The sequence below is a fragment of the Lissotriton helveticus genome, chromosome 3_1, assembly GCF_964261635.1.
Source record: "Lissotriton helveticus chromosome 3_1, aLisHel1.1, whole genome shotgun sequence".
In the NCBI taxonomy this organism is placed as follows: Eukaryota; Metazoa; Chordata; class Amphibia; order Caudata; family Salamandridae; genus Lissotriton; species Lissotriton helveticus.
The window spans coordinates 1,969,231,441-1,969,256,044 of record NC_136061.1 but is presented as its reverse complement, the minus strand read 5'-3'; the positions used below and the strand labels follow the sequence as shown (position 1 = coordinate 1,969,256,044).

Genomic DNA, 24,604 nt, shown 5'->3' with positions numbered 1-24,604 from the left:
GCCAAGAGTTTCCATTTACTTAAATACACAGTGACCTCGCCCCCCATCCCACCCCTTGAGACCCTCACGGGGGAGTAGCGCACTTAAAATTCCCTGAGTGATTAATTGAGTGCATAGTGATAATGCGCAACGGGAAAAGCAAGTTGGGAACTTACCCCAAAATACCAGCAGAACTCTGACCTCTATAGGCCGCAGAGTAGTAGGGATAAACAAATTAGAAAGAGGACACAGGCACAGGTCCCGAGCTAGGGTCCCGAGCTAAATCACCCAAAGGACATCAGTCAGGTCACAGCAACAGATGGTTGCGATTATTGTAAATTTATCCTCAAAAATAATGAGGTGTGTAGAGTCTGTAAATATGTCTTGTAGATAACTTTTGATGTATTGAATAGTTAGTTATTTTGTGTTCCTTTAAATGTATTAGTTGTTTAATCAGTTGTTGTGCATACGTCAAAGCCAAACATGGCATATAAAAAGAACAGTTGTCTTATGTCTTTATGGTGCAACCTGTAAATTAATTATGTCTTCGTGGTGCAATTTATAAATTAATGTGTCCGTGTGTGTAAAAATGTACATACCTGTAAAAAGGAAAACTGCAATTGATCGCAAGTGTGATATAAATTTATTTTAGAATTGAAAGGTGCGAGATAGAAAATTATACTTTAAAAAGTTTTCTAAAAGATAACCTATTTATGGACGCAAATAGGAGCAAGAAATAGGTTCTTAGTTTTGAAAATTGACTGTAATTTATGGTCTGGGAGGCACTCTTCCATGAACAGTTTATTTTGATTACAGCCTCCCCATCCCAGAACTGAATCACTCCCCTTTCCAATGATGGCATGGTTTTTCTCCATTTTCTTTGTTGGCTGGCTACTGGGTCTAATGGTCATGGAAGGCATGTCATGGCCATGGGGCAGGGGTATTGTATTTTCGGAGGAATGCCACTCTATGTTGTGGTCAAGGCACATGCAAACAACTTTGTTCATTGTCCTTATTATCCACTGTACTTCCCCATTGGCTTGGGGTCATTTTGGTGTTATTTTCCTGTGGCAGATCCCAAGAGAGCAGCGATACTAGTGAAATTCCATGTTCTAAAACTGGGCCCATTGTCTCTTAAAGAAATCTGAAGATGCCAAAATTCTTTCTCCAGCTTTGGCTGGACATTTTGAAACGCTGCTGGTGTCACTATTTGAAAAACAAGGTATTTTGTGAGTTCATCTGAGATAGCCAACCAGTGTTGCCCATCTGGGAGTGACCGATTGTCAGTGCTCTTATAGTGCCACAGCCCCATGTCTTGAGTCTTTGGTGTTGACGGGGCTTGGTTGTCTGGATTTCCACAGACTTGGCAGCAATTGCATCTCTGACAATTTGATCGGCTACGACATCCATTTTAGGAAACCCATCTTTCATAAGCAGGCTTTTATTTTTGGGCTTTGAAGTGCTAGATGAGCAACGTGTAGGCTTAGTTAATGTGTTATGGCTAGCTGCTCACCTTGGAGCAAGATACCTCGGGAGTTACTGCTAAATTTGTGTTGTATGACCCATAATGCCTTTAGATCTTCCTGGCTTTTGGCTTATGTTGCATGTGCATCTACTCTGAATGTCTTCCATTGGTTAGTTTCTGCCATTTACCTTGCTTGTTTTCGGCAGCTGTCTTTGCACAAGTTCTCAGCAGTGTATTCTAGACGGCGAGCACATAGGTAGGCAAGTGTTTCAAACCACTCGTCGACTGCTGTTGATCTTTCTGTCTGCAAAGGGATGCTGAAAAACATAATTATCTGGGTCAGTGGAGCTAAGTCAGTATTTTATGGTGAATTGGTACTTTTCTTATTGGAATCAGCATCACTCTAACCAAGGTGGTGGTTGTAGGGCGTTACCTGTCAACAATGAAAATACTAGTTAGTTGTCAGTTGTGACTCTGAATCTATGTCTACAGAGAAATCGATGGGAAAGGATGCATCTCTAATTTACAGCCACTGCTTTTTGTCCTATCTGTGAGTACCTTTTTTTATTGTCGTCGGGAGCTTGCCTTACAAAAAAAAACAGCCTCACCCATCTGTATGGTGGCATTAAGCCAAGACAGCCCCAACACAGACAGGGCTGGCATCGACAACCAACTTGGAGTATTTGGTTGGGTCGAAGCACCCATCATGGTATCGGGCAGTATGGTCTTCTTGATCTTCTGGAATGCTTTGTCTTCCTCTGCACTCCACTGTCACTACAATGATTTTGTGAGGGGTTGCAAGGGCAGGCAGAGTGTGGCATGGTTCAGAAAGGACTTCCCACAATAAGTTGCCATTTTGATGAAGCTTTGAACATCCAACCATGTTATGGGCAAAGTAGCATGCTTGATGTCAATGACTTCGCAGGGGCAACTTTTATTCTGCCTCCTGAGAAGATGTATTCATATTATTTCATTTCTTACCTCAAAAATAACTTTTTTATTTTTAGCAATGGTGAGGAGACTTTATCTTCCTCATCGTTGTCAGCGACGTGTATGGCACATCATTTTATTTTCACATTTGATGTATGGTGAAAAAGTAACATTATTAACTAATGGATTCCTTTGAGTTACCATGCGGAGTCCAACTGTAAATGAGTCCCACAGGATAATTGTGCATATATAATGTCTTTTGGGGTTGGTAGCAAGAAGTTAGTGTTCCTTGAGATGTTGTATAGTGAGTGTAACAGAGGGCCCAGTAGGGGTGTATATTTGTCATAAATTCTAAGGCAAATCCGTCCAACCCCGGTGTATTATTTCTGTTTAAAAAAAAAATGTTATAGTCTATTTAGACAAGCCGGCCAAGCCTATTGGCCAGGACCGTCACAAGGATTTTGACATCACTATTGAGGACTGAACTAAGTCTCTTTGATTTACAGTTAAGCTCTTTTCCCAGTTTAGTGATCAGAGTTCTAAGAGGCATACATTCTCGGTGTCATGGCCCTTTTATGCAACCTCTTTGTACATTTTACACAACAATTCTGAAATCTTAAATGTGTTAATCTTGCTTTCTTCTACTGGGAACCCATCAGAACCTGGGTCTTATACTGCGTCATGTCTGCAGGAGCCTTTGTAATTTCCGCTTCAGATATATTCTTGCCAAAGTTCACCGTATTGCCTCAGGGTTGTGGAATTTCATAAAATATCTACTTGTCCATGGGGCAGGTTGCTTCATAAATCTACTTGTCCTGTAACAAAATCCCCTTGTCCCTTTGGTGCAATGTAGTGCAGCGACAAACTATGGCAGCAATCTCATTATATAAGAGCTCTGATATAGCTTCTTTGTTTATACCAGGGCTCATACCATAGTAGTATAGAATACTTGCAATCCCCTTATGTTGCCACATTTCCGCAGATCTACGTACGGAGGATGAAGGTAGTGGTAAGCATTAGTTCCATGGTTAGAATGCCCTTTTGAGTCTGTGAAAACCTATTAACTTGCATGTTGTAAGGGTTTTCAACAACCTTCCCTAATCTTTTCCCATACTGAGAAATGTTGGAAATTTACTCCTGACAATGGCAGACATAAACCTTCTTCCAGAGTTGGGAAAAAAAGTGGTTGGAGGGAAAGTGAACTTGCAAATTTGATCATGCTGAAATGCAGTTCAGAAATATTTTCTAGGAGTACTATTTCTTGTCCTACTTTTGTAAATTCTTGGGGACTCACGAAAGCTGTATAACTGCACTTAATGCAAGGACCTATACCATGGGTGCACTTTTGGAACTTCCTTTAATAAATGGGCCCCTAATTTAGTCTGGCGTTGACCATAACCTTTTGCATTTATTAAATTTCTGTCTCTCTCTCTCTATCGGCAGGCTTCACTGTGAGTGACAGCATTCTGCTCTTTCACAAGGAGCATATCAGCACACAAAGTTGTTTTGTTCAGTGCCAGTAGCTACTGTGGGAATGTGTGCTTTTTGAGGCCAAAAACATGTTTTGCTTTTGCCAGTGTTTGTTATAATGGTGAGGGTCCAGCAGCTCCCACACCAATAAGGTTTTACAAAAACCATGCCAAAACAAGTCACACATTGACAAAACTAAAAAGCTGACCACCAATTTCAGACCTATTGGCTTTGCCAGTGCTTGTTTATTTTTGTTTCCCATAATCTTATTGAAACTGGTTACACTGATTTTCCATTCTGAATATTTTTGGGAAATACTACCATGTATCACCACGTTACTAAATGATGCTGCAAAAAATGGTACCTGAAATTTTACAGCAGTTTAGCAAAACTTTTTTCCTGCTTTCATATTTTTTAATCAACATTTTATTTTGAAAGCAAAGTATCATCAATCTTGCTGTCAAGCTTATGCAAATATTTGCATCAAATCAGAGAGCATTCTGGGAGAATTATACATAGCCTCATATTGCTAAACTTTGAAAATGTGTGTACACATTTATATTGGAACCAATGTAAGTAGTGCAGTCAGAGCTTACAACATTTACTTAGAGCCCTCACCCTAATAATAAAGGCTTTAAATTAATGAACCATAAATACAAGTTTGAACTGCATTAACACATGGACAAAAATATTACCTTAACTGCAGACAGTGCCCTTCCCTGATTCATAATGTGGTACTGCAAACTGGCAGCCAAAGGGTTTGTGCTGCCGGGGGTTGGGCCTACTTGTCCCAAGGACAAAATACACATAAAAACTTGCAGCCCTTGACCCATAACAATATGTCCTGGGCGTCGGGTTATAGGAATTCCACATCCCTGTTGCCTACAGAAAACCTCGGTAGTGACCTCCAATATTAATCTTTCTTCAAGACAGGTGAAATTGGGCTGGTCAGAATTATATAGATTTGCAAAAAAGGAAGCAAAGTCCTTAATGATGTACAATTAGTGTGAAAATAAATGTCCCTGATCATGAGCTTTAGATCACAGGAATAGTTGACATTGATTGCTTCTGACTTTTAGTGTTGGCAAACTCTTTGACTTTTGCCCCTACTCTTCAGTCTTTGTAATGCAGACTCTGCCTTTAAGTTAAGAGAGCATTCTGATTACATTTGGCATTGGCCAAGTCTTGCAAAAGTTGTGCCTTCCATACTGCATTACAGAGCACCATGAAGTTTCCCCAAGGATGCTTCACGGGCCTTCTGGTCTACAGCTGCTTTGTGTTTCGTTAGGGCAGAATACCTCATAATTTCTGAGGATACTGAACCCTCATTGTACCTACAAAAAATATGCCATTTCCCTGGGCATTTCTAGCCTTAAGTCTAGTTGTAACAACCCATGTGCATGGTCTAATAACCCCTCCCCACTCCATAAAATAGAGCACTGTAAGAAATTGGATTAATTGGGGTGGATGTCTACCAACCCTACAGAATAATCACAGCCCTTGTCAGAGTAAATCCTCAAAGTCACTAAATTAACCTGATCTCCTCCCCCTGGTAGCTATGGCACAAAGCAGACAGGCATAATTTAGGGTAAACTGTAATGTTTCATACAATACCAAAACAGTAATAAAGTCAAAATCTAAACCAATATAAATTTCGAAATTAATTTGAAAAAAACCTGAAAAATGTAATAATAAAGCGACCTCCCACAAAGTGACAAAAATCCAATAATAGTAACCAGAGATAAAGAAGAAAACTTTAATGTCAAAATAGAGGTGAAAAGCACAAAGTGCTGAGATGATGGTCACTGATCACGGTACTCTGGGACCTAGGCATAATTTGAATCTGATCACAATAGAGAGTGGGTCGACTACACCAACTAGATTTGACCTGGGCACAGATTTTATCGTGTGACACAGTGTCTGCTTTAGTGTTCGGGGAATGGGTTCCTCCTTCACAAACATGACGGACGTCTGTTTGGATATAAAGCACTTGTAATACGGCAGATGGGATATTTGTGTTTGGGCACTCCCTCGCCAGAAGGCTGTTACCATAGCCATGCAGGTAGGATGCTGCGCTCGAATATCAGGAGAGGTGCAGGGAGTGCTGGCGGCCCAACACATTCCTTTCAGAGGGTTGCTCTTACCTGGCCAGGATCTTTAAGACCAGGACCTCAGCTGCGGCCCATGCAGGAAAGAGCGGAAGAGCGGTGGGGGCCAGGTGAGGGGGGATTTCTACAGAAGATGAAGAAGGAAAATAACTATTTATTTAATTTTCCCTCTTCATCGTCCGTTGAAATCCCCCCTCACCTGGCCCCACCGCTCTTTCCTGCACGAGCCGCGGCTGCAGGACCTCCTGATCCAACCACCACCAGGGAATGTCAGCTAGGCATCCAAAATCAAAAAATAAGGCAGGACACTTGTAACTACGTTACACAAGGTTTATTTAGATAACCCTCATAAACGCTATGTTGTTAACCGTGCGGTTTATATCGTTTTTCCGCCCCACATAGACGTTGTGGCATTTATCATTGGGTTATCCAAACGTGCTGTATGCCAGCCTCAAACCTGAGGCAACCTCTGGTGCTGCGTAGTAGTGTCCAGAGATGTGCACAGATACCCCCAAAATGAAGGTTAAGGTAAAAGACTAACCTACATCCAAAAGAAGGCTATTCTAATTAACAAGGGATGTGGTTTGTTATCTAAAAAGAAAATGGGTATGCCTTAAGATCAGGTTACTGGATCTATGCATATCTCTTTACCTGTCAGCTCGGCATCAATCTTCGGAAGATGACCGTCTGTCACATTTGTGATGGAGTAATCCATCCTCCAAATTCTAAATCAGGTTCTGAATGCTGTAAGTCCCAATCCACCACAGGAGTACACTTCTACAAAAAAACAAGCATTTGCAATGCATTAGGTCTCGCATTTACGAGAGTTTATGCTATTGGCATTGTAAATGACAATGCCTATTATTTTTGTTTTTTAAAGCATAAATAAAAGGCATTGTTAATTACAATTCTAATAGCTTAAACTCGCGTAAATACAAGACCTATTGCATTGCAAATGCTCGTTTCTGTTTGTATTTAGAACCTTTTTCCTCCATCCCGAGGCTGCATTTTGGAATTCACATGGGGGAACAAATTAAAGGAAGGCGAGGAGAGGGTAAGGGTGATATTTCAAAGGCATGGTTTTCTGCAAGTGAGAAGAAGCTAGACAGAAAGAGGGAATAAGAGGAAACAAGTAAAAGTGAGCAGTAGAAAGAGAAATTTTGTGGAAAAGTTATTATAGAGGAAAGGGATAAGAAAAAAAGTAAATGTGACAGAGTTAAATAAATGTGACTGTAGAAATATATGTAAGAAAGAGAGAGATCGAGAGAGAGCCAAAGAAAGGAGTAGTGTGCGGTGTAACATACATTTAGTAATTGCAAAAGAAAATGAGATTGAGGAAATTAGAGACAAGAAAAAAGAAATAATAGTGAGAATAGAACAGAGGGAATGTCTGAAAGTATTAAAAGGAAAGGTGCGGAAGATGACCAGAAAAGAGGGTGTAGGGAAAAGCGCAAAGGAGTGATTTGCAAAGAGAGGGATCTAAGAAGAAAGAGAGGAAGAGGAATGGCGAAGAGGCTGATGGCGGCAGTGGGATGTCAGGAGGGCTGCGGCATGCCTTTGTCCTTGATGAATGAAGCTTACTTCTTTGGGTTTTACATTTAAAATATACATTTATTTTTCCTTATTGATTTTGAATAAATTCTCCTTATAGAGACAAGGAAGTGGATCTATTATTCTACAAGTACATGGTATGAATAAAACATACATCAAGGACAAGTTCTAATCTCCAAGCAATACTGAAAACAGAATCTGCAAATGATAAACAATTAACATCACGTTGACTAATAGCAAAACTTTCAAACACACACTTGCAGCCACAAACCCAGTCGTCACACATGCTACCATACACACACATAGCCGCATGTTAACTCTTATACATATACATCAAACACAAGCAGTCTCACGCCCACCTGTTATGAAACTATCAATCACACGCATGGCCACACGTCCATTCGTTAATGAGCTGCCGTAAAAACATAGCCACTATAGTCACTAACACACATACTGCTAGAAACACAAAAACACACAAAAACAGCCACAAATGCAATCATCATAAAAAACGTCCCATATACATACAAAGCCATATGTTCACTTCTCATACATGCGGACACACACACCACCCACCTATAAACACACACACACTGTTTCTGTCACTATCGGGCATAAAAGTGAGTTATTCGTTGTCCTGTTCTACAGCAGGGCTCTGCCCTAGGACGTTCCCGAGTACTCCCCTTAGGCTTTAGGATTTGGAGGGGGAAGCTGTGACACCCTCTCTACCCACACCTCACATGCAGGGAATGTCACCTATTAAATATAATTTTAGGATTATGTTTGCTTCCTGCCATACACACACACCGTGTCTTGCCACAGCCGACGAATTTCAACATTGACAGTCCACAAAGTAACGTTTCTGTAACCTAAGAGTGCGTGCAGTTTCGGAAGGCACAATAATAGGTTAAGTAAATAAGCTGTAAAGTGGATAAGACAATTCCATCAAATATAATAATTGGAAAGCCTTGGTGCCACCACGCAGTGCTTGCTCATTTTAGGGGTCGGTGTGTGTAGGACAGTTAGTTTTACACTGCAGGGCTTTCGTATGCATGTGAAAGTCACTACAAGCACTGTAAATAAGCGCTACATGTAAATGCAATTCAAATCCGTGAGTGCTGGGGGGTGGTCAATGACGTGAGTGAGATCCAAGAGCAGATCATAGGTTTCGGGGAAGAATATAGTTTTCAGGCAAGAAAAGCACATTTGTGTTGATTGTGGAAATAATACCTTTGCAAACAATGGCTTTGCAAATGGCTTGCGATCCTTGTCATTGAATACTTTTTCTGTCCTAAGATCAATAACTTTGACATTTGTGCTTATAGCTACTCTACTGTGTCCTTCTTTTATACCAGTTCCTCCTTTCAAAATACGTGGCTAATTAAAAAAATGTAAAAAGCCTACCTGTTGTGCTGTTCGGTAACTTTGCCCTACGGCTCCGAGAATATTTGCTGAAAGAACAAGCGGGAGCCGGCTCGGGCGCAGCACGTCTTCCGGAGACGTGCGCGTCCACAGAGCTGAGTCGGCTCGTGCACAGGCCAGTAGCGGCTCGTGCACAGCTCTAGACTCCCTTGCCAGTGAACACGGCGACTATAGAACTCGCTGGCGGGAGCGCTTCGCGCTCCAACGCCAGCTCGACCTAAAAAAACAGGACCTATGGGGAGGCATTTGCAGAGGTTAACAGCAGGGTCCAGTTCAGGTCCAATTGCCACTGCTCCGCTGGGTACTTCCAAGTGAAGACCTCTTCTAGCATGTTGTATCAATGTAGCTTTCACAGGAGGTCAACGTTTTGACCCTTGGAATCCACTTCTTTGTTGTACGCACAAGATAGAAGGTTCAATCCTTCAGGGCTCCTCTCATGACACAGACATCAGATCCAATCCTCTTCGGCTCTTGCACAGGCGCAGAAGTGTTCTGAAGTAGATGCCTGACGGTAACACATTTATGTCTAGCACTAGCTAGTGGGTAGAATTGAGTCCTGGGCATGACCTAACCAATGGAGTAAAAGTTCACAGGGCCAACTCTACTCGCTTTGGGCATTTTTAAGATGGAAAATGTTTTCGGTCACGCTAAACGTGGGCTCTGAGGGCTAGGGGGGTGTGTGTGAAGTATAATATGGTAACCCTAGTGTCTTTCCCACATCCAACACTAAAATCCACCCACTGAACCCATAAACCCGGAGACAAAAGTCTGGTAGCACAAATGCAGAGCCCTTCAGCAATCAGACAGTTAATCCACAAAATGTCTTTCCATCCTGTTCTCTCCCCTGTCAAGTGTGCCCTAAGTGTTGTATGTGATTGAACAGACCTGTTCTGCAGGATTTGACAGCGAGTTGTCAACTGGTTGGGCACAGTCCCCACCCTTCTGCTGAGCTCAAAGGAGTCCTCCCTGCCCCTTAAGGTCAACCTAACAATAACAGTGACCTATTGTGTAGCTCCTGGGAGGAATTTCACACCTTATTCAGGCCAAGTAGAGGCCAGGAGAGGCTGGAAAATTAATGCAAATTAGCCTACAGGATCTTCACATAGGGAAAATATCACTTTCTGAAATTAACCTTTCCTTAATATTTCTTAGAAATCCGCCTTCACCGTTGAATTGGATTTTAAATAACTAGTAAAAATAGTTGTTTAACATTTTTCTAGCTGTACCCATACCCAAAATATAGTAATAGTATTTCAACATGTACTCTGGTTTTCTACATGGCACAGCTAAGCCTGCCACAGTAAAAAAAAAAAAAAAAAAAAAAATTTTGTTGCTAGTCACTGTATAGCCATGTTAACCTTAAATGTCTCCATGTCTTACTTTAAAATGACATGCACCCTGCCTTGTGGACTGCATTGTGGGCTACAGGGCATATGTAGGCATGACCTATTCATATTTAAAGGGGAAGTTTTGACTTGTTAAAAGGGTTTGTTTTGACAAGTCTAATTACAGGTTTACGTTGTTACAGGCAGGCTACAGAGGTAGGCCTGAAGCCACGTTTGCACTGCCACAATGGTACAATAGGTGCTGCACCTCAATAAAGACATCTAATTTCCAAGCCCTGGGTACACTTTGTACCATATACTAGGGACTTATAAAAATGTTAAATATGCCAGTCGGGAGTATGCCAGTTTGACCTTGTTTAACCACTTAAGCGCTGATGACGAGCTGAGCTCGTCATCAGTTGCGCCGCTCGCACGCTGATGACGAGCTGAGCTCGTCATGTAACGCGGCTTTTTAAAAAAAAACGCGCAGCGCGAAAAAAGTCGCCGCACACATGCGGTTAAAAGGAGGAGCACAGGCACTTTACTACTGGTTTATTGGTAGTAAAGGGTACATAGTTTTAAAGCCAGCAAAAATATAAAGTCCAGCAAAAGATTTATAAGCCGGTGTGGCCATGCAGAAAAGGCAGATTTCCTTCAAGTATGGTTTAACATTGGGCAGTATGGAGCACATAGTCAGGAAAAAGTCAGAGCGAGGGCATGCATCATGCACAGTTGGAAGAAATGTGTAGTCATTGCTGCATGGTTGTGTATGTCTTTACACCTCAATACGTGAGTGATCAGTCATAAGGTCAGCTAAAATTCCACTTTCCCAGTGTTGTTTACATATGACCTGCCAGACCTAACCAGAATGGGGTCCACAGTGACGTTCCAGTCACCACCTATTTTTAACCCACCACCCATATAATTCCCTGCATCAACAGTTTTAAGAAGATATATTATCCTTGGTCATCCATCTAGGTTTTCACTTGCATTGCGGTTAGTGCCCTTCTAAGGAGCTTGGTCACCCACCTTGCTTGTAAGCAGCCGATCCTTGCCCCTCCTTCATTTTGTCACAAGAGTGAAATATCTTGCCACCCAATTTTACTTCAACTTCTGGACCTGGGCCTTAAATGTCTATTACTCAGAGAGAACTGAAGGGCTAAGTCAGCACTCCCAGGGTTCAGATGTATACCCTGCAGAGCCCACAAAGTCACCAGGAATGGCTTAAGTCACTGAGGTAACCCTAAATGCTGCAACCAGAGGACTTCTGATGAGCCTCACATTACATTGCTGTGGAGAGGAAGGGTGGTAGTGGCACTTTAAGTGCTGTATGACGATAGCAGGAGATAGACGTTTTGGCGCCTTTTGGTACATGCCCGTCTCATAGCCGTGTGAAAGTATGGTGAAAATGGACATGCACATGTGAAACATGCATAGGTAGCTAATAGGAACAGAGACTTGTGCTTGTGATGTTGTGTGGTTCTTCTTTTTTCCCCCCCCACCCCCCAGAAGAGAAGTTAACATGTGGAATATTAAAGGTGTTTAAGAGGCTGTTGAAACTGCTCACAAATGTGCCTCTAGTGTGATGTTTGCCAATGCTGACTTAGGAGGCACATACTTAGCTCATAGTTTTGTCAGCGCTGATGGTGCAGTTTTATAATGGAAACCATTTTTAATCCTGGGGTACTCAACAATATACTATTCTTATTTGGGACTGATTTTGTCCTGAGGAAGACCCCAATAAGCATCACTCTGCTAAGGTTTGAAACACACTAGTTTATCTAAAATATACAATGAGGAATTGTGAAACTTAAAAGTAATTTATTAGGGAGAAAAAAAAGAGTCTTTATCAGTTCATAAGAACAACAAAAACTTAACATGGTTCCCTTTGGGCACATAAGGACAACACTTCTGTTACAACACAACTATAAATGAGACTTCTATTGCCCACATATCTATGGCTATTATAAATAGGGTCTTTAAGAAATTGCATAGTTATTGAGTATAATTCCTGTATGGTAATGTTTTGATTCTCCCCACCATTTTGCCACAATGGAGTGTCACATTGGTAGACTGGCGGTGAAAAAGTCATCAAAGTCGAGTAAATTAATTTTAATATATTCATTAAAATATTTATTTCCATATTTACACAGAGGTTGTGCCAAATGTTACACCTGATGTGGACAGTGTTGAGTAATTCAGTACAACGTTTGAAGACTACATTAAAAAATATTTCTATACGTTGGTTCCACTCGGCTGTGATACCTTAATTAAGGATTGTTCCAGCTGCGGCTGGTGGACTCCATTTGTAGTTCCAGTGTTATCCAAGACCTATTTGTTTTACTAACAATTGTTTGTATAATCTGTTGGGTGTGTGGGACTTCCTATAGCTCGACACCAAGGGCATATTGTTAAGGGTCAAGGACAACAAGATTTCATGTTTATTTTGTCATTGGGACAAGTAGGCCCACCCCCCTGCAGAACAAACCCTTTGGCTGCCAGTTTACATTACATTATGGCTCAGGGAAGGGATTGTCTGAAGTTAAGGTAATATTTGTGTCCATATGTTAATGTTTTTCGAACTTCTGTTTATCATTCATTAATGCTAAGCCTTTATTATTAGGGTGAGCGCTAAAAGGAAATATTGTAAGCTCGGGCTGCACTACTGACACTGGTTCGAGGATAAAAATGTGTACACATGTTTGCAGAGTTTAACAGTATGGAGCTACTTTTATTGCTCCCAAAGTGCTCTCTGACTACATGCAAATATTTGCAGAAGCTTGATATCAAGATTGATGATTCTTTCCTTCCAAATTAAAAGGTTCCCCAAAAAATGCAACTAGGGAAACCATTTTGCTAAACTACTGGAAATTTTATCTACCATTTCTTTGAGGAATAATTTAGCAAGGTGCATGCTAATATTTCCAAAAACATTCATAATGGAAAATCAGTGAAACCAGTTTCCACAAGATTATGGAAAACAAGAAAATAAATGTGAGGCAATACATTATCACGTCCGTTTAGCCCTTAACACAAGAAGAGAAGCGGATCAAAATAATAGACAATAACATGCATATCTGCATTCAAAAGAAAGAAAAACAGGGAGGCGGTGCTAGGTGCTGACCGAGATGGCTGCACCTTGCTGAGGCTCCTGTCTGGTGCTGCTCCCACAGGCCCAATGCCCACAAAACTTGGGGGCTGGTCTGAGTCTCCCGTGCCTGAGGGGTGCCGCTCCACACTTGGGGACCCACAGCAAGCCAGTGCAGGGTCTCATGTCTCCCGGTGAACGTAGCTGGAAGAAAGAAATCAGTGAGTTGCCAAGGCCCTTCAATGCCAAACCAGAGTGGGTGGAGTTGCTGTCCTGCCTGGACTCTGCCGGATGCTGTCTGCACCCATCATTGTTCCTATATTAGTCTGGTGGCCCGAGATACTCATAGAGATCAGTGCGGCCTGTCTAGCCCACTTTGTCTTTCCCACACATTGGCTTAGTCAGCGCCCACCAGGACTCTGGCCGCTTCCAGGACTCTGGCCGCTTCCAGGACCCTGGCCGCTTCCAGAGGCCACTACTTGCCTAGCTGTGCACTATCCACAGACAGTCTTCCATCCACCGATCCTCGCCTGTGACCCTGCTCAGATTGCATGTTCAGCCTTATTGGAGGCCTCCCTCCATCTTCTACTACATTATGATGAGTGAGATTTTCCGTCTCACAGCCAATTCTCTTACCTTCTGCTGGCTCCCTTGCAAGTCACAGCACCCTTCCGCCCCCTTGCTTTGACAATGGTGCAGGGGATGCACAGCGGTGCAAGGTAATGGTGGCCCACAAGACCTCTGTCTCCTTTCCGCCCTCCAGTTATTACCGATTGAGGAGCTGCTAGTGCCATCAGAGGGGGTGAGCGGTGGAGAGCGCACGCCTGCAAGAGATCTGTCTCCACCACCCCATACGCCCACGAATGCTGCCCAATGGGGCAATACTCGCATCTATGGAGTCCCTGAAGGGGTGGACGGGGACCACATGCTGTCTTTTCTAGGGGGTTTATCCCCAAACTGATTGACGTTTGTTTCATGGAACCCCAGGATTTTCATCAAGCTCACAGGGTCCGATCACAATCCACAGCTCCTAACCGGCCTCCACAACCAAAAATCCCTTAGCTTCTACGTCACCAGCATGCTATGGCCTTTCGTGAGGCACCGAAATGGGCCCCTACTCCATTGTTCTTTGAGGTCGCCTGCACTTTTGCAGTAACTACCTACTGGCACCAACTCCGGGCTTCAACATTGGGATTTTAAGTTCAGATTGCTATGCTTGGCTTGTATGAGAGTTCCATAGATGGAAAGACCCAGGAATTTACCGGCCCAGGAGACCTAGAGTTCTTTCTGGATGACTTTGAAGACTCCTCCATGGACAAGTGGTTCCCCCGGGCGCTTCTGATGATACACCACCGTCTAAAGATGTCTTGTCTCTGCCTCACCCGTACCAGAGACACCATCACCCCTCCATCCCTTCATCCTTGCGGCCCGTGAACCAGAGCAGAAGAGACTGGAAAAACTCTCTGTCCCCTCTCAAACAGTCAACATCTGGAGTGGAAGCGGTGCCCACTTCCTGATTGTCTCGCTCTCAGCATCCTTCGCACTGCTGTTTTTGGTGTATCCTTTATTTGGAACTCATCCTCCTGTGCTGTCTAATAGTGACATCCGTTCACTTTGTGTTGCGGGAAATGCCCTCATTTGCCTGCTGATGACGGTTTTGATTATTTGACCCTCTGCTCTCCAACCCACACGTCCGGTAGGCATTGGGCTGCCTAGAGCCACTAGCTCGAATTCCTGCATTGCAGGGGAGGTCGCGTGCTCATGCACTTGTTTCTCCCCCCTCTTACTTGTCTCCCCGTCACGGCACTCCTTCAGGCTGCCTTTTCAAGGGGTTCCTCATGCTACGCCCGATAATTCAAATAGAGGTTATAAAGTAGTTCCAGCAGTATCATTGTTCTGATATGGAAAGATGTGTAGTAATAGACCACACATCGATGTTTATAAGGGTGGCAGTCTCTTGGGGTAACTCACACTATAGCAAGTCATTGATGGACCTATTTTAACCAATGATGCAACTTCCGGTGGTAACACTGAGAGGTGCTATAATTAGTATTTTCTTGACCTCAAAATGTTAACCCCTGTGTAGTTAGAGTAGCAGATGCTGTGCGTAGCCACAGTAAGTTGTTAAAACAGTGGTATATTAGGGGGTAAATCAGGCTATAGCCCTTCACTGGAAGCTACATAGCCAATGTTGCATTTTCCCCCTGATTATTCGGGTAGGTGCTATAGTTTATTTAGGGTCCTTGTATCTGAATTCCAGTATGATAATTATAGTAGTTGCCCCCATGGTATGTCATCGTTTAATTCTGATTTATGTGTCCCTAGCTTGTATACACAGCGTTGTTCTTTGGTTCGTAATTTCTGTGTCAGAGCCCTAACGGTGTCCATTTTTAGGTCTTGCCTGAGCCAGTGCGCATGCGCTGCCAGGTGAGTCTTCTAGTAAGGGCTTTTCAACACTCGTGCGTGTGTTTTTTTTTTCGTCACACAGATTGGCCTTTGCATGCGTTTTTTTAAGAAAGACAGCACAATTGCGTGCTGTCTTTCTTAAAAAAACATGGGTGCATGGCCCGCCTTCTCTCTGCCGTGCCCTATGCAGCTCGGGAGCCAGCAGCAGCGCCATCTGTCTCCAATTATCCTAATTGGAAACTGATGGCGGTCGCGCTAGCGCAAATTCCTTTTAGTGCGCTCGCGCGCACCACTCCTGTGCTTGTTTATTTCCGTTACTGTCTTTCTTGTGTCAAAAAGCAAAAGACCTGTGTCTTAAGCTGATAAACGGGCCATCTGTGTCCCAGTATACACCTGTTTTGCTATTTATCAAAAGATTTCCTCTGCTGTGCTCGAGTTTGAAAAGATTTTTTAGCTTTTGGGGAGCTTTTGACAATGTCTGCTGTGCTTCTGTTTGTATTGAAAAAGTCTGGTTATTTTTTAGCTATAACTTTTGAAAAAACTCGTGAGTGATAGTTTTGACCACATTTTGTTTAGTAGCTGACCTAAATTAGAAGTTGGGCTGACTGTCGTTTTTGGTTTTTGGTATTGTTTGAAAAAAACATATTCCTGCAGATGCTCGGTTGACACAGGGCAGAGTTTCCATCATATTATGTCAAACAACGTTTTTTGGTATGCAGTTAAAAAGTACGGAAAAGGATGATGTGAGAAATATATTTGTTTTTCGTTCATCCATATTTTAAAGTGATAATCTCGTTGACTAGAGATGAGCCGGTGCACTACAGAATCTGTGATTCGAAATGGAATATACAAACCTAAATTAGTCGTACAAAATCAGTCGAATAGTTTGCTCGATTGCGGCCCCATGAAATATAAATACATGTATTTGTTCTAAATGTGAGGCACACAGTGAGGAATACAAGATGGGGTTACTGAAATCTTATTATAATTTCAAGACGTTAACGATAAAAGTTTATTTTTGCATGTTTCTTTGTTTTCTGCAACGAGACCTTGAAGAAAGAGCCGAGTTTTATGGGCATGGGTGTTTTTTGTGGTTTATCACAGCCGGCGCAGACCCCAGCTCCTCCTGTCTGTGAGCAGTGCTGTGGGCGGAGCCTGTCCCACGGAAGGTGATGACCACCATATCAGCAATGTGCCTGTTTTCAGAGCGCAGAGAAAGGCTGGCAGCAGGGAGCCGCAGTGAGCTGCCAAAACATGAGTAAACGGTGTCCCTGGGAGGACGGCCCAGGCATCAAGGGGGCTCAGCAAGCGCTGCCCGTTTCCAGTTGACTCGGTATAGTCAACACGATGGGCACCACGGGATGGGTGCATCAGGACATTCCTGCCCCAAAAATGATGGCGTTGGGGTAAGTGCTGGGGCAGCGAGTGGGTAAAATAGTAGCGCCCTCAGAGCAGCAACGGGCTATACAGGCACTGGGAGGTCAGATTTACGAATCTAACTCCAGTCCTAGAAGATTTGGGCAAAGACTTTGCTGCCAGTGCAACTTTCCCAAAAATAGTCTAGGGGGCATATTTTTTATTCTATCTCTAATCTCAGATTATTTTTGGGAAAATGAAGGATTCCCCAAGTTCTCAAGACGGGGTTAAAAACGTGGTAATTTAGCATTTATCGAACTGCTGCCTTAGGACAACTGCTCAATATATAAACAAGCATTGGCATAGCCAATAGGTCTCGCTTTTGGGACCTTATAAGTATTTAGTTATGTAGCACAATATCCTTGGTGCAACAACATCAACTGTTGCATGGCTAAACACTTATAAGGTCCCACGCAAAACCTATTGGCTATGCCAATGCTTGTTTCAATTATTGTCCACTTCGCATCCATGTCGGTGTGCCCCTTTTCCCAAAAATGTGGTGTCAATTTCATAGAGGTTTTCTTACATCATATTGTTCTCCTGTGCTCATTAATTCTAATTTTGACTTTCCTTGTTGTCATCCCTATATATCAAAGATTCCATGGACAAGTAATCATGTATATTAAGTTGTTGTTTCAACAATTTGTATGTTGTCTTTGTTCCCAAGGTGTAGGGAGCCCCAAGTCAATGTTTTCAGATTGTTTAGTGAGTGCACAAACTGTGCTTGAGCCACAGGGGTAGTGACCCATGACACAGTATTAGTTCCGTAGTGTCAGTTGGCGTTCGGGTTGGACTTTTCGTGTGCCACTGTGGACTAATAAGTCCCTTAAACTCCTGTTCTTTTTAAAAGAGAAGAGTGGGGGGCTTGTAGGACAGCTTGTGTGAGGTCAAAATTCTTCAGTTCCTGGATATTATTTTCTTAACCTCGTTGGAGCAGGAATTTTATGTGGTGACGCATATTAGTCAGTTTTAGGCTTTTTATTAGCGTCCAGTAGAGCTGCCCGTGGTGTGTTGTTGCATGCTCTTTTTTGGACCTGTTTTATAATCTTTTCTGGATATTCTTTCTCCCTTAATTTTTTGGCGAGCTTTTCTGATTCATCCTTAAAATCTTGCAGGTCTGAACAGTTTCTCCTGATGCTGAGAAACTGACCTATCAGAAGATTCTCTCTGAGACCTGGGATTGGCACTGTTGAAGTGCAGTAGGCTGTTGCGATTAGTTAGTTTTGTGTATAGGGTGCTTACCAGTCTACCATTTTTTGCCAGAATGGCCCTGTCTAGGAAGGAAACTTTCTCTTTGTTGGTAGTCATATTGAAGGGTAGTTATGGGTTAAGTTGGTACAGCCTTTCTTTAAATGTTTCCATGGTGTCGTTTGTACCGTGCCATATTATCAAGTTGTCGGATTTGATTGCCTTCCTGGCATGGTTGTTCATCTCACAGGACCACTGAATGGTGCTCTTACTCTACTGTCATTATGCTGTATTTTCTCTAAAAATATAAATAAAAGTTACCACAAAAAAAGTTTAAATATTCTTTTTAGAGGTAATCTTTGCAGATTGTTGTGGTATTATGAAAAAATGAGTTCTGGGCAAAAGGGACTGTGTGCCTCCGAATTTAGCTGATATGGTGATGTAGTGTAAGTTTAAGGGACGTAAAAGAATTTAGGAAGGTTTTTATGTGTGACAACTTGAATACTTCCTCATCTACTCCATTTATTTTTGTAAAATAAACATTTCAGTCACCTTTGTTTCATAGTCTGACGTTTTGCGGGGTCTGATCTGTGACTCTCCATCTTTCTTGCGTTTCTGACTTGTGATTCGAATGTCTGTGCCTTTTTTTTGCAAATCTTTCCTTGATATTTTTCTATTACCTCCCACGTTCAGACTCTTTATTGCTTAACAGCAGGCTGGCTCAGCGGGCCGAACTATTGGAGTAATTTTGTACCCCTATCAGTGAGGAAGTAGTAGAGCTGTTACTTATTTTGCTAAGGAAGATTTTTAATTGCAAGCTATGAAATGGCCTTTAGGTTGTTTGCGAGAGTCTCTGACTGATGCTGTTTTTATCTCCCTGAAAAAAAAACGCACACAGGGTTTGACATGTTTTCTGTAGACTATTGCCCCACTAAACTGTGACATGCTAGCATCAACGGGGTACTCAGAAAATATCACCACTAGGTTGTGGTAAATTAACCGAAAGAAGTACATCATAGATTTTTTTTTTAATCGCGAAATATGTACTGGGGCTCTCTCAACGGCACTGCACTTGCCTCCATAGTGGCTGAGGAGCAAACAGTTTTTTGCTTTTTGGCCAAGACCTTTTGCTATGTCGGTCTGGTGTTAGCCATGCACTTTAGATTTTACTAAAATTATATGTATGATATACTCTGTAAACATCCATTATAACGCAGTCATTACAACGGCCTACCTTTACAAAGCAACTGCCTTTCCATCGCATGTCACTGCAACGCATACCATCACAACGCATTATAAGGTAAGTGTTGGAGATTTTTATAGTATTAGGGTGGATATGGGTTTTGGGATACATAGGAATAGTAATTTCTACCCCTACACTATCCAACATTTTCCCTACTGTTGAGCACACTGGAGTGGGAATAGTAGTTTTTACCCCTAGACTATCCAACACTTATTACTGTTTGCCTAAAAGTATTATGCGTTGTAATGGTATGCGTTGTAATGGTAGTTTTTAAAACTTTGTTGGAATGACGTCTTCTAAAATCATGCAATGTAATGGTATTTGCATTGTAAAGACTGCATTGTAAAAGAATGCGTTGTAACGTCATATGTTCGATATGCTCAATAAGAGGGTCTTTCAGGCAATTCTTGTGCCCATTAGATCACACAGCATGGGTCAGCTCACTTCAGCCATATACTAACTTTGGTGTGAGTTGTGGCATTCTGCCCTTTACCAAGGTGAAAATCCACACAAAAAGTAGATCCCTTCAGTGATGAAAATTACTCTTACAATGTGTCCTTTTTGAGACCAAATAAATGTTTTTTTGTAATACTGGCAATAATATAATTTTTACATTCACAAAAACTGCAACAAAACCAGCATTGACAAAGCCAGAGACAAAGTCTGGCATCGGCTGCCAGCCAATGCCTGACTGTTTGGCTTTGCCATTGCTTTTTTGTTTGGTTGTGATGCATTATGGTAATTATAGACCACTTGCAATCAAAAAGAGAGAGGAACTAGAACAGCGGTTCAGGAGACCCTGACAAGTAAGTGGGGAGGCTATGTCAGCTCGCGATACAGCCGCCAGTCACGCTGCCTTTGGCCGTGACTGTGCGAGCAGGCCATTACCGCTCGTAGCACTTAGCCACAACTACTCATACCCTTTCTTTCTTCTCTTTACCTTTTAAGAGTGCATAGAGTCCCGACCTACCGGCAGGAGATCCTTGGATTTTGTCCCCTGTAGATAGGAGTAAGCACACCATTACCAATAAAAGTGCATCTCTTTCTCGCTGCAATTTCACCATCAATATGCCGCATCTAGGTATTAGCACCATTATCGCATAATCCACGAAACCGGCATTTACCACGTTTCGCCACAAGCGCCAGACACCCATGCCTTATCCGCTCACTTTTAGGCACCAGGCGCCCTGCCACGACCCATGTGGTTGAATAATTTACGTGTTTTAAACAATATGTGTTTTTCTTGATTGTCCTGTCCTTCTTTTCCCTTACAGGTACAAACTGAGAGGAAACACCTCTCACACATAGAGCACCTTAGCGTGTGCCACACATTCAGGGTACTGAATCATATATATCCCTGTAAATACACCCATACATAATAGGTCCTGATGAAAGCCAGTTTAAATAGAAGGCCTGGCTGAAACTAGTCGACCACACTGGACGTGGGAGACCATAAGTCTACACCTACACGTCCCTAGCCTTTGTTTTTAACCTTGGGCCCACAAATAAACTTACTGTTTTGGGACCCCAAAGACAGCATTTTAAACCCCACGCAGCACATCAGCACAGCACACTCACGTTCCAAAAACCCGCTCCGCAGTAGCCTGGCGTCGTAGCACACCTGAGGCGCACTCGGTGCCTCGGGTGGGGCCCGATGATGAAGCATGCCACCAACTAGGCTGGTGGGTGAGGGCTTTCCTAACAAACCAAATGGTTTCCCATACTAAACGCATAGTACGCAAACACTACCCTAATAGCTAGTTCTTGTTGTTTATCCAATTATCGACCACTGCCTTATGGTGACTCCACAAGAGAGTGCCCTGTTATGACAAATTTCCACAAAAGTTACTTTTTTGCTAAGAAAAAGGGAGTTCCCTAGTAGCAAAGTATCATGTTGCTGGGCCTCTGATAATCTTGGCTGCCATCGTGCCATCACCACCTGATCTTTGTAAGTAATACCCCACTATAAATGATTGTAACATATAATCAAGTGGGTCCTATATGCGAACGACTGAATACGTTGGACTACTGGAAGGAGTTCAGAAGTAAGAACGAAGTAACCAGTGAAAGAAGGAGAGGTCAAATTCATCACGGCCATACGCCGACCCATGGAGAATTTGCATGATATACACCACTAAAATAAGGGTGACTACTGGAACGAATTCAGGGAGAAAAGTGTGCGAACCAGTAAATATAGAGGGGGGCCCAATTTATATGTCACAGCACATTTCTGTGCATGATAAAACACACTAAAATAAGGGTGATTCAGTGCATGATTGGTTATCACTAAAAATGTGATTATATTAGATGCTGTAATTGTTTACATTGTTTAGACTGCTTATATATTTCTCTGTCTCCTAGAATATGTGTATGAATTTTAATATTATGTTGTCCTGAAGAAGGTGGGGTGAACCATTTCAAGGACCAATGAAACGCCTCGTTGACAGAATTTTCTTATATTATTTTTAAATACGACATTTTCTTGTATTATTTTTCAACATAGACAGAATTCGCTTGCATCGTTCTTTTGAATGCATTTCGATAGAATGTGTTGGTAATATATTTGAGTTTTTGTAGAATACAATGTGAAATAGTTTCTTCTATTTATTTATAAAGTTTTATATAGTGCAAACTTGATCCCGATGCAATTTAGGAGATTAAAAATACTCCTTGAAGGTTTTTAAAGTGCAAGTGGACTAGAGATATATCCGAGAATAAGAAATTGCAAGGCTATTGTTCATAATTATGTTTTTAATCTGTGTGTAATATGTGATACAAGATAGACACATTTGACTGTTTTTAGCTATATTGTGTACTAATAAATATGAAGTAATATGTATTTTAAGGAGATGGAGTTGGTCCGTTATTGATATAAATATGAGTGAATATATACAGTCTTTTAGTGTATGTCCCTTGAGCCAAAGATAGTCTAACTGGGGTTCTGAAAAATTAACAGTATGAAAGGGAACCGTTTCTGGTTTAAGCATTTTCCATCCTCTTTACATTAGACTGTCTTTAATAGTAAACTGATAAGGAACATAAAGTGACGGAAGTTATGTCACTTTGTAACCCAAGCATGCTAATGAAGTTGGGGGAGGTGTTCAAAATTAATAGAGGTAGCTCTTTTCCCTGCTTGTGAAAAAGTGTGTTTTAAATTACATCTTGCGCACAAATGGGTCTTGATAATAAGTCACTGAGATTTACAAATGCTTTGTCCTAATGATTAAACTCTCTAAAAAAAATCCGAATTTTTTATGACGGTAGAAAGAGGGTGATTTAAAAAAAAAATCTTTATTTCAAAAGTAATACATTTGCTTAGTTTAGTTCCCATTTGAACTCCGAAATCCCATATTTTTAACAGATAAATTAACTCAATCAACTTTTAACTCCAGACAAGGGAAACATATTTCTGATTTTAACACGCTTAAATCCGATTTTCTTTTAGGCATAACTTGTGCTCGCTTTCATCGCTCAATTTTAGGAAGACCTGGAACATTTGAGCATCAAGTTTTGAGAAATGTTCCTTTTCGAGCGTTTTCGGAAACTCCTTCATATTTTGCTTCTAAAGATGGTGCTAACAAGGATGGGTCTGGAGATGGAAATAAGGTTTGTATTTACAGAGCTGAAAACATGGTTCATTGTCTTTCTTTTCCCTGTTCCTGATGTTTTTTAAATGCTGAATTGACATGCATGATCTGAACTTCCACGGCACTCATTAGCATAATAAATTAAGTGTATGCAGTGCCAACACGTCAAACTTGCAGTTGAGAAGTAGCAAGCTTTGCCTGGCGTTGCTCCTTTTCGGAGTGTGACTGCATTTAGGCGACTACCTCTCTAGTTCGCACCAAATAGAAAATAAAATAAAAGTGCACATGTTATTTTATTTTCTACTTTTGCCGATGCTTATCATGACATTTGAAGGATGCATATGGAGTCCACTTCCTGATTGCATCTTTTGAGGCCATAGTGTTCAGTTTTTTGGTAAATACCTTAACCTAGCTTTTTAACGGGCTATTTTGTGTTTTTTTGTTTTTGTTTGTTTTTTACTATGTTCAACTGTGCTGCAAAAGTAGGTTGAACTCCTCCTGCCAAAGACTGTTTCATTGGAAGACACTGCAATATGATGTTAATTAGCTTTAGTGTGGGCTGATATTAATCAAACTCAAAACATTTTCTTAGAAATCTGTGGGGGAAGGAGGTGGTAAGAAATCTGGGTCTGGAAAAGGAGGCAACCAGCTTCGCTGCCCAAAATGCGGAGATTTGTGCACTCATGTGGAAACCTTTGTTTGTAAGTATCATCAATGTTTTTATTTTCTTTATCCACGTAATTTTCCGTAATGGACTTGTTTCAATTGGGAAGTTAGCAGAGAATACTGACTAAATGTGGAATAATTGGAGGTCTTTGCACGAAAGACTTTGTTCTTGTTTCTTTTCTGTTCGACCTATGTATGCTCTTAAACGTCTGTTAATTGACACACATGCGTATGGATGTTACATAGTTTAAACATTTGATAATTATAATCCCTATACTGAAGCTTTTTAAAATATAGGTCTTTAGAGCAGCAACAAATGAAGTGCTCTATCGCACTATCCAGTTGAAAAACCCTTAGTCAACATAAGATCACAAACCTACTTACGTTACTGAAAGCTATGTAGCAGTGTTCAAGTAAACTATTAACTGGACCAATGCAGCTATAGCCCACTTATGTGGTTGAGACTGCCATCCTGGAGTACATTTTTGTCAACAGATGTTAATCACCTTTTCCCTATTGCGCCAATTCTCTTTGTATGGCCAAGTGTCCTCAATTTACTTGTGATGATTTTTTAATTTTGTCTGTTTAACATCAACATCTTGTTCTTTCTAAATATTCACTCATATTTTCCGTGTATTTCGAGATGTTTTTGTAATAATTTGGGACAAGTAAATGTAGAACAAAGAGCTTACAATAATGAAGGTTTTACTTAAATGTATATTTGAATTAGATGCTTGCATTCCTCACTTAAAATTTGCATATG

The 24,604-nt window shown here is 41.6% G+C and overlaps 1 protein-coding gene across 2 annotated transcripts in view; it reads left to right on the top strand.

Moving 5' to 3' along the window:
• CLPX (caseinolytic mitochondrial matrix peptidase chaperone subunit X) overlaps window positions 1-24,604 on the top strand; it is a 480,932-nt gene that overhangs the window by 4,422 nt on the left and 451,906 nt on the right. For both annotated transcript variants that reach the window (XM_078683091.1, XM_078683090.1), the window contains exons 2-3: window positions 23,034-23,194; window positions 23,768-23,876. In XM_078683091.1, coding sequence (XP_078539217.1) covers window positions 23,034-23,194; window positions 23,768-23,876 — 270 coding nt within the window. The remainder of the gene's footprint in view (window positions 1-23,033; window positions 23,195-23,767; window positions 23,877-24,604) is intronic.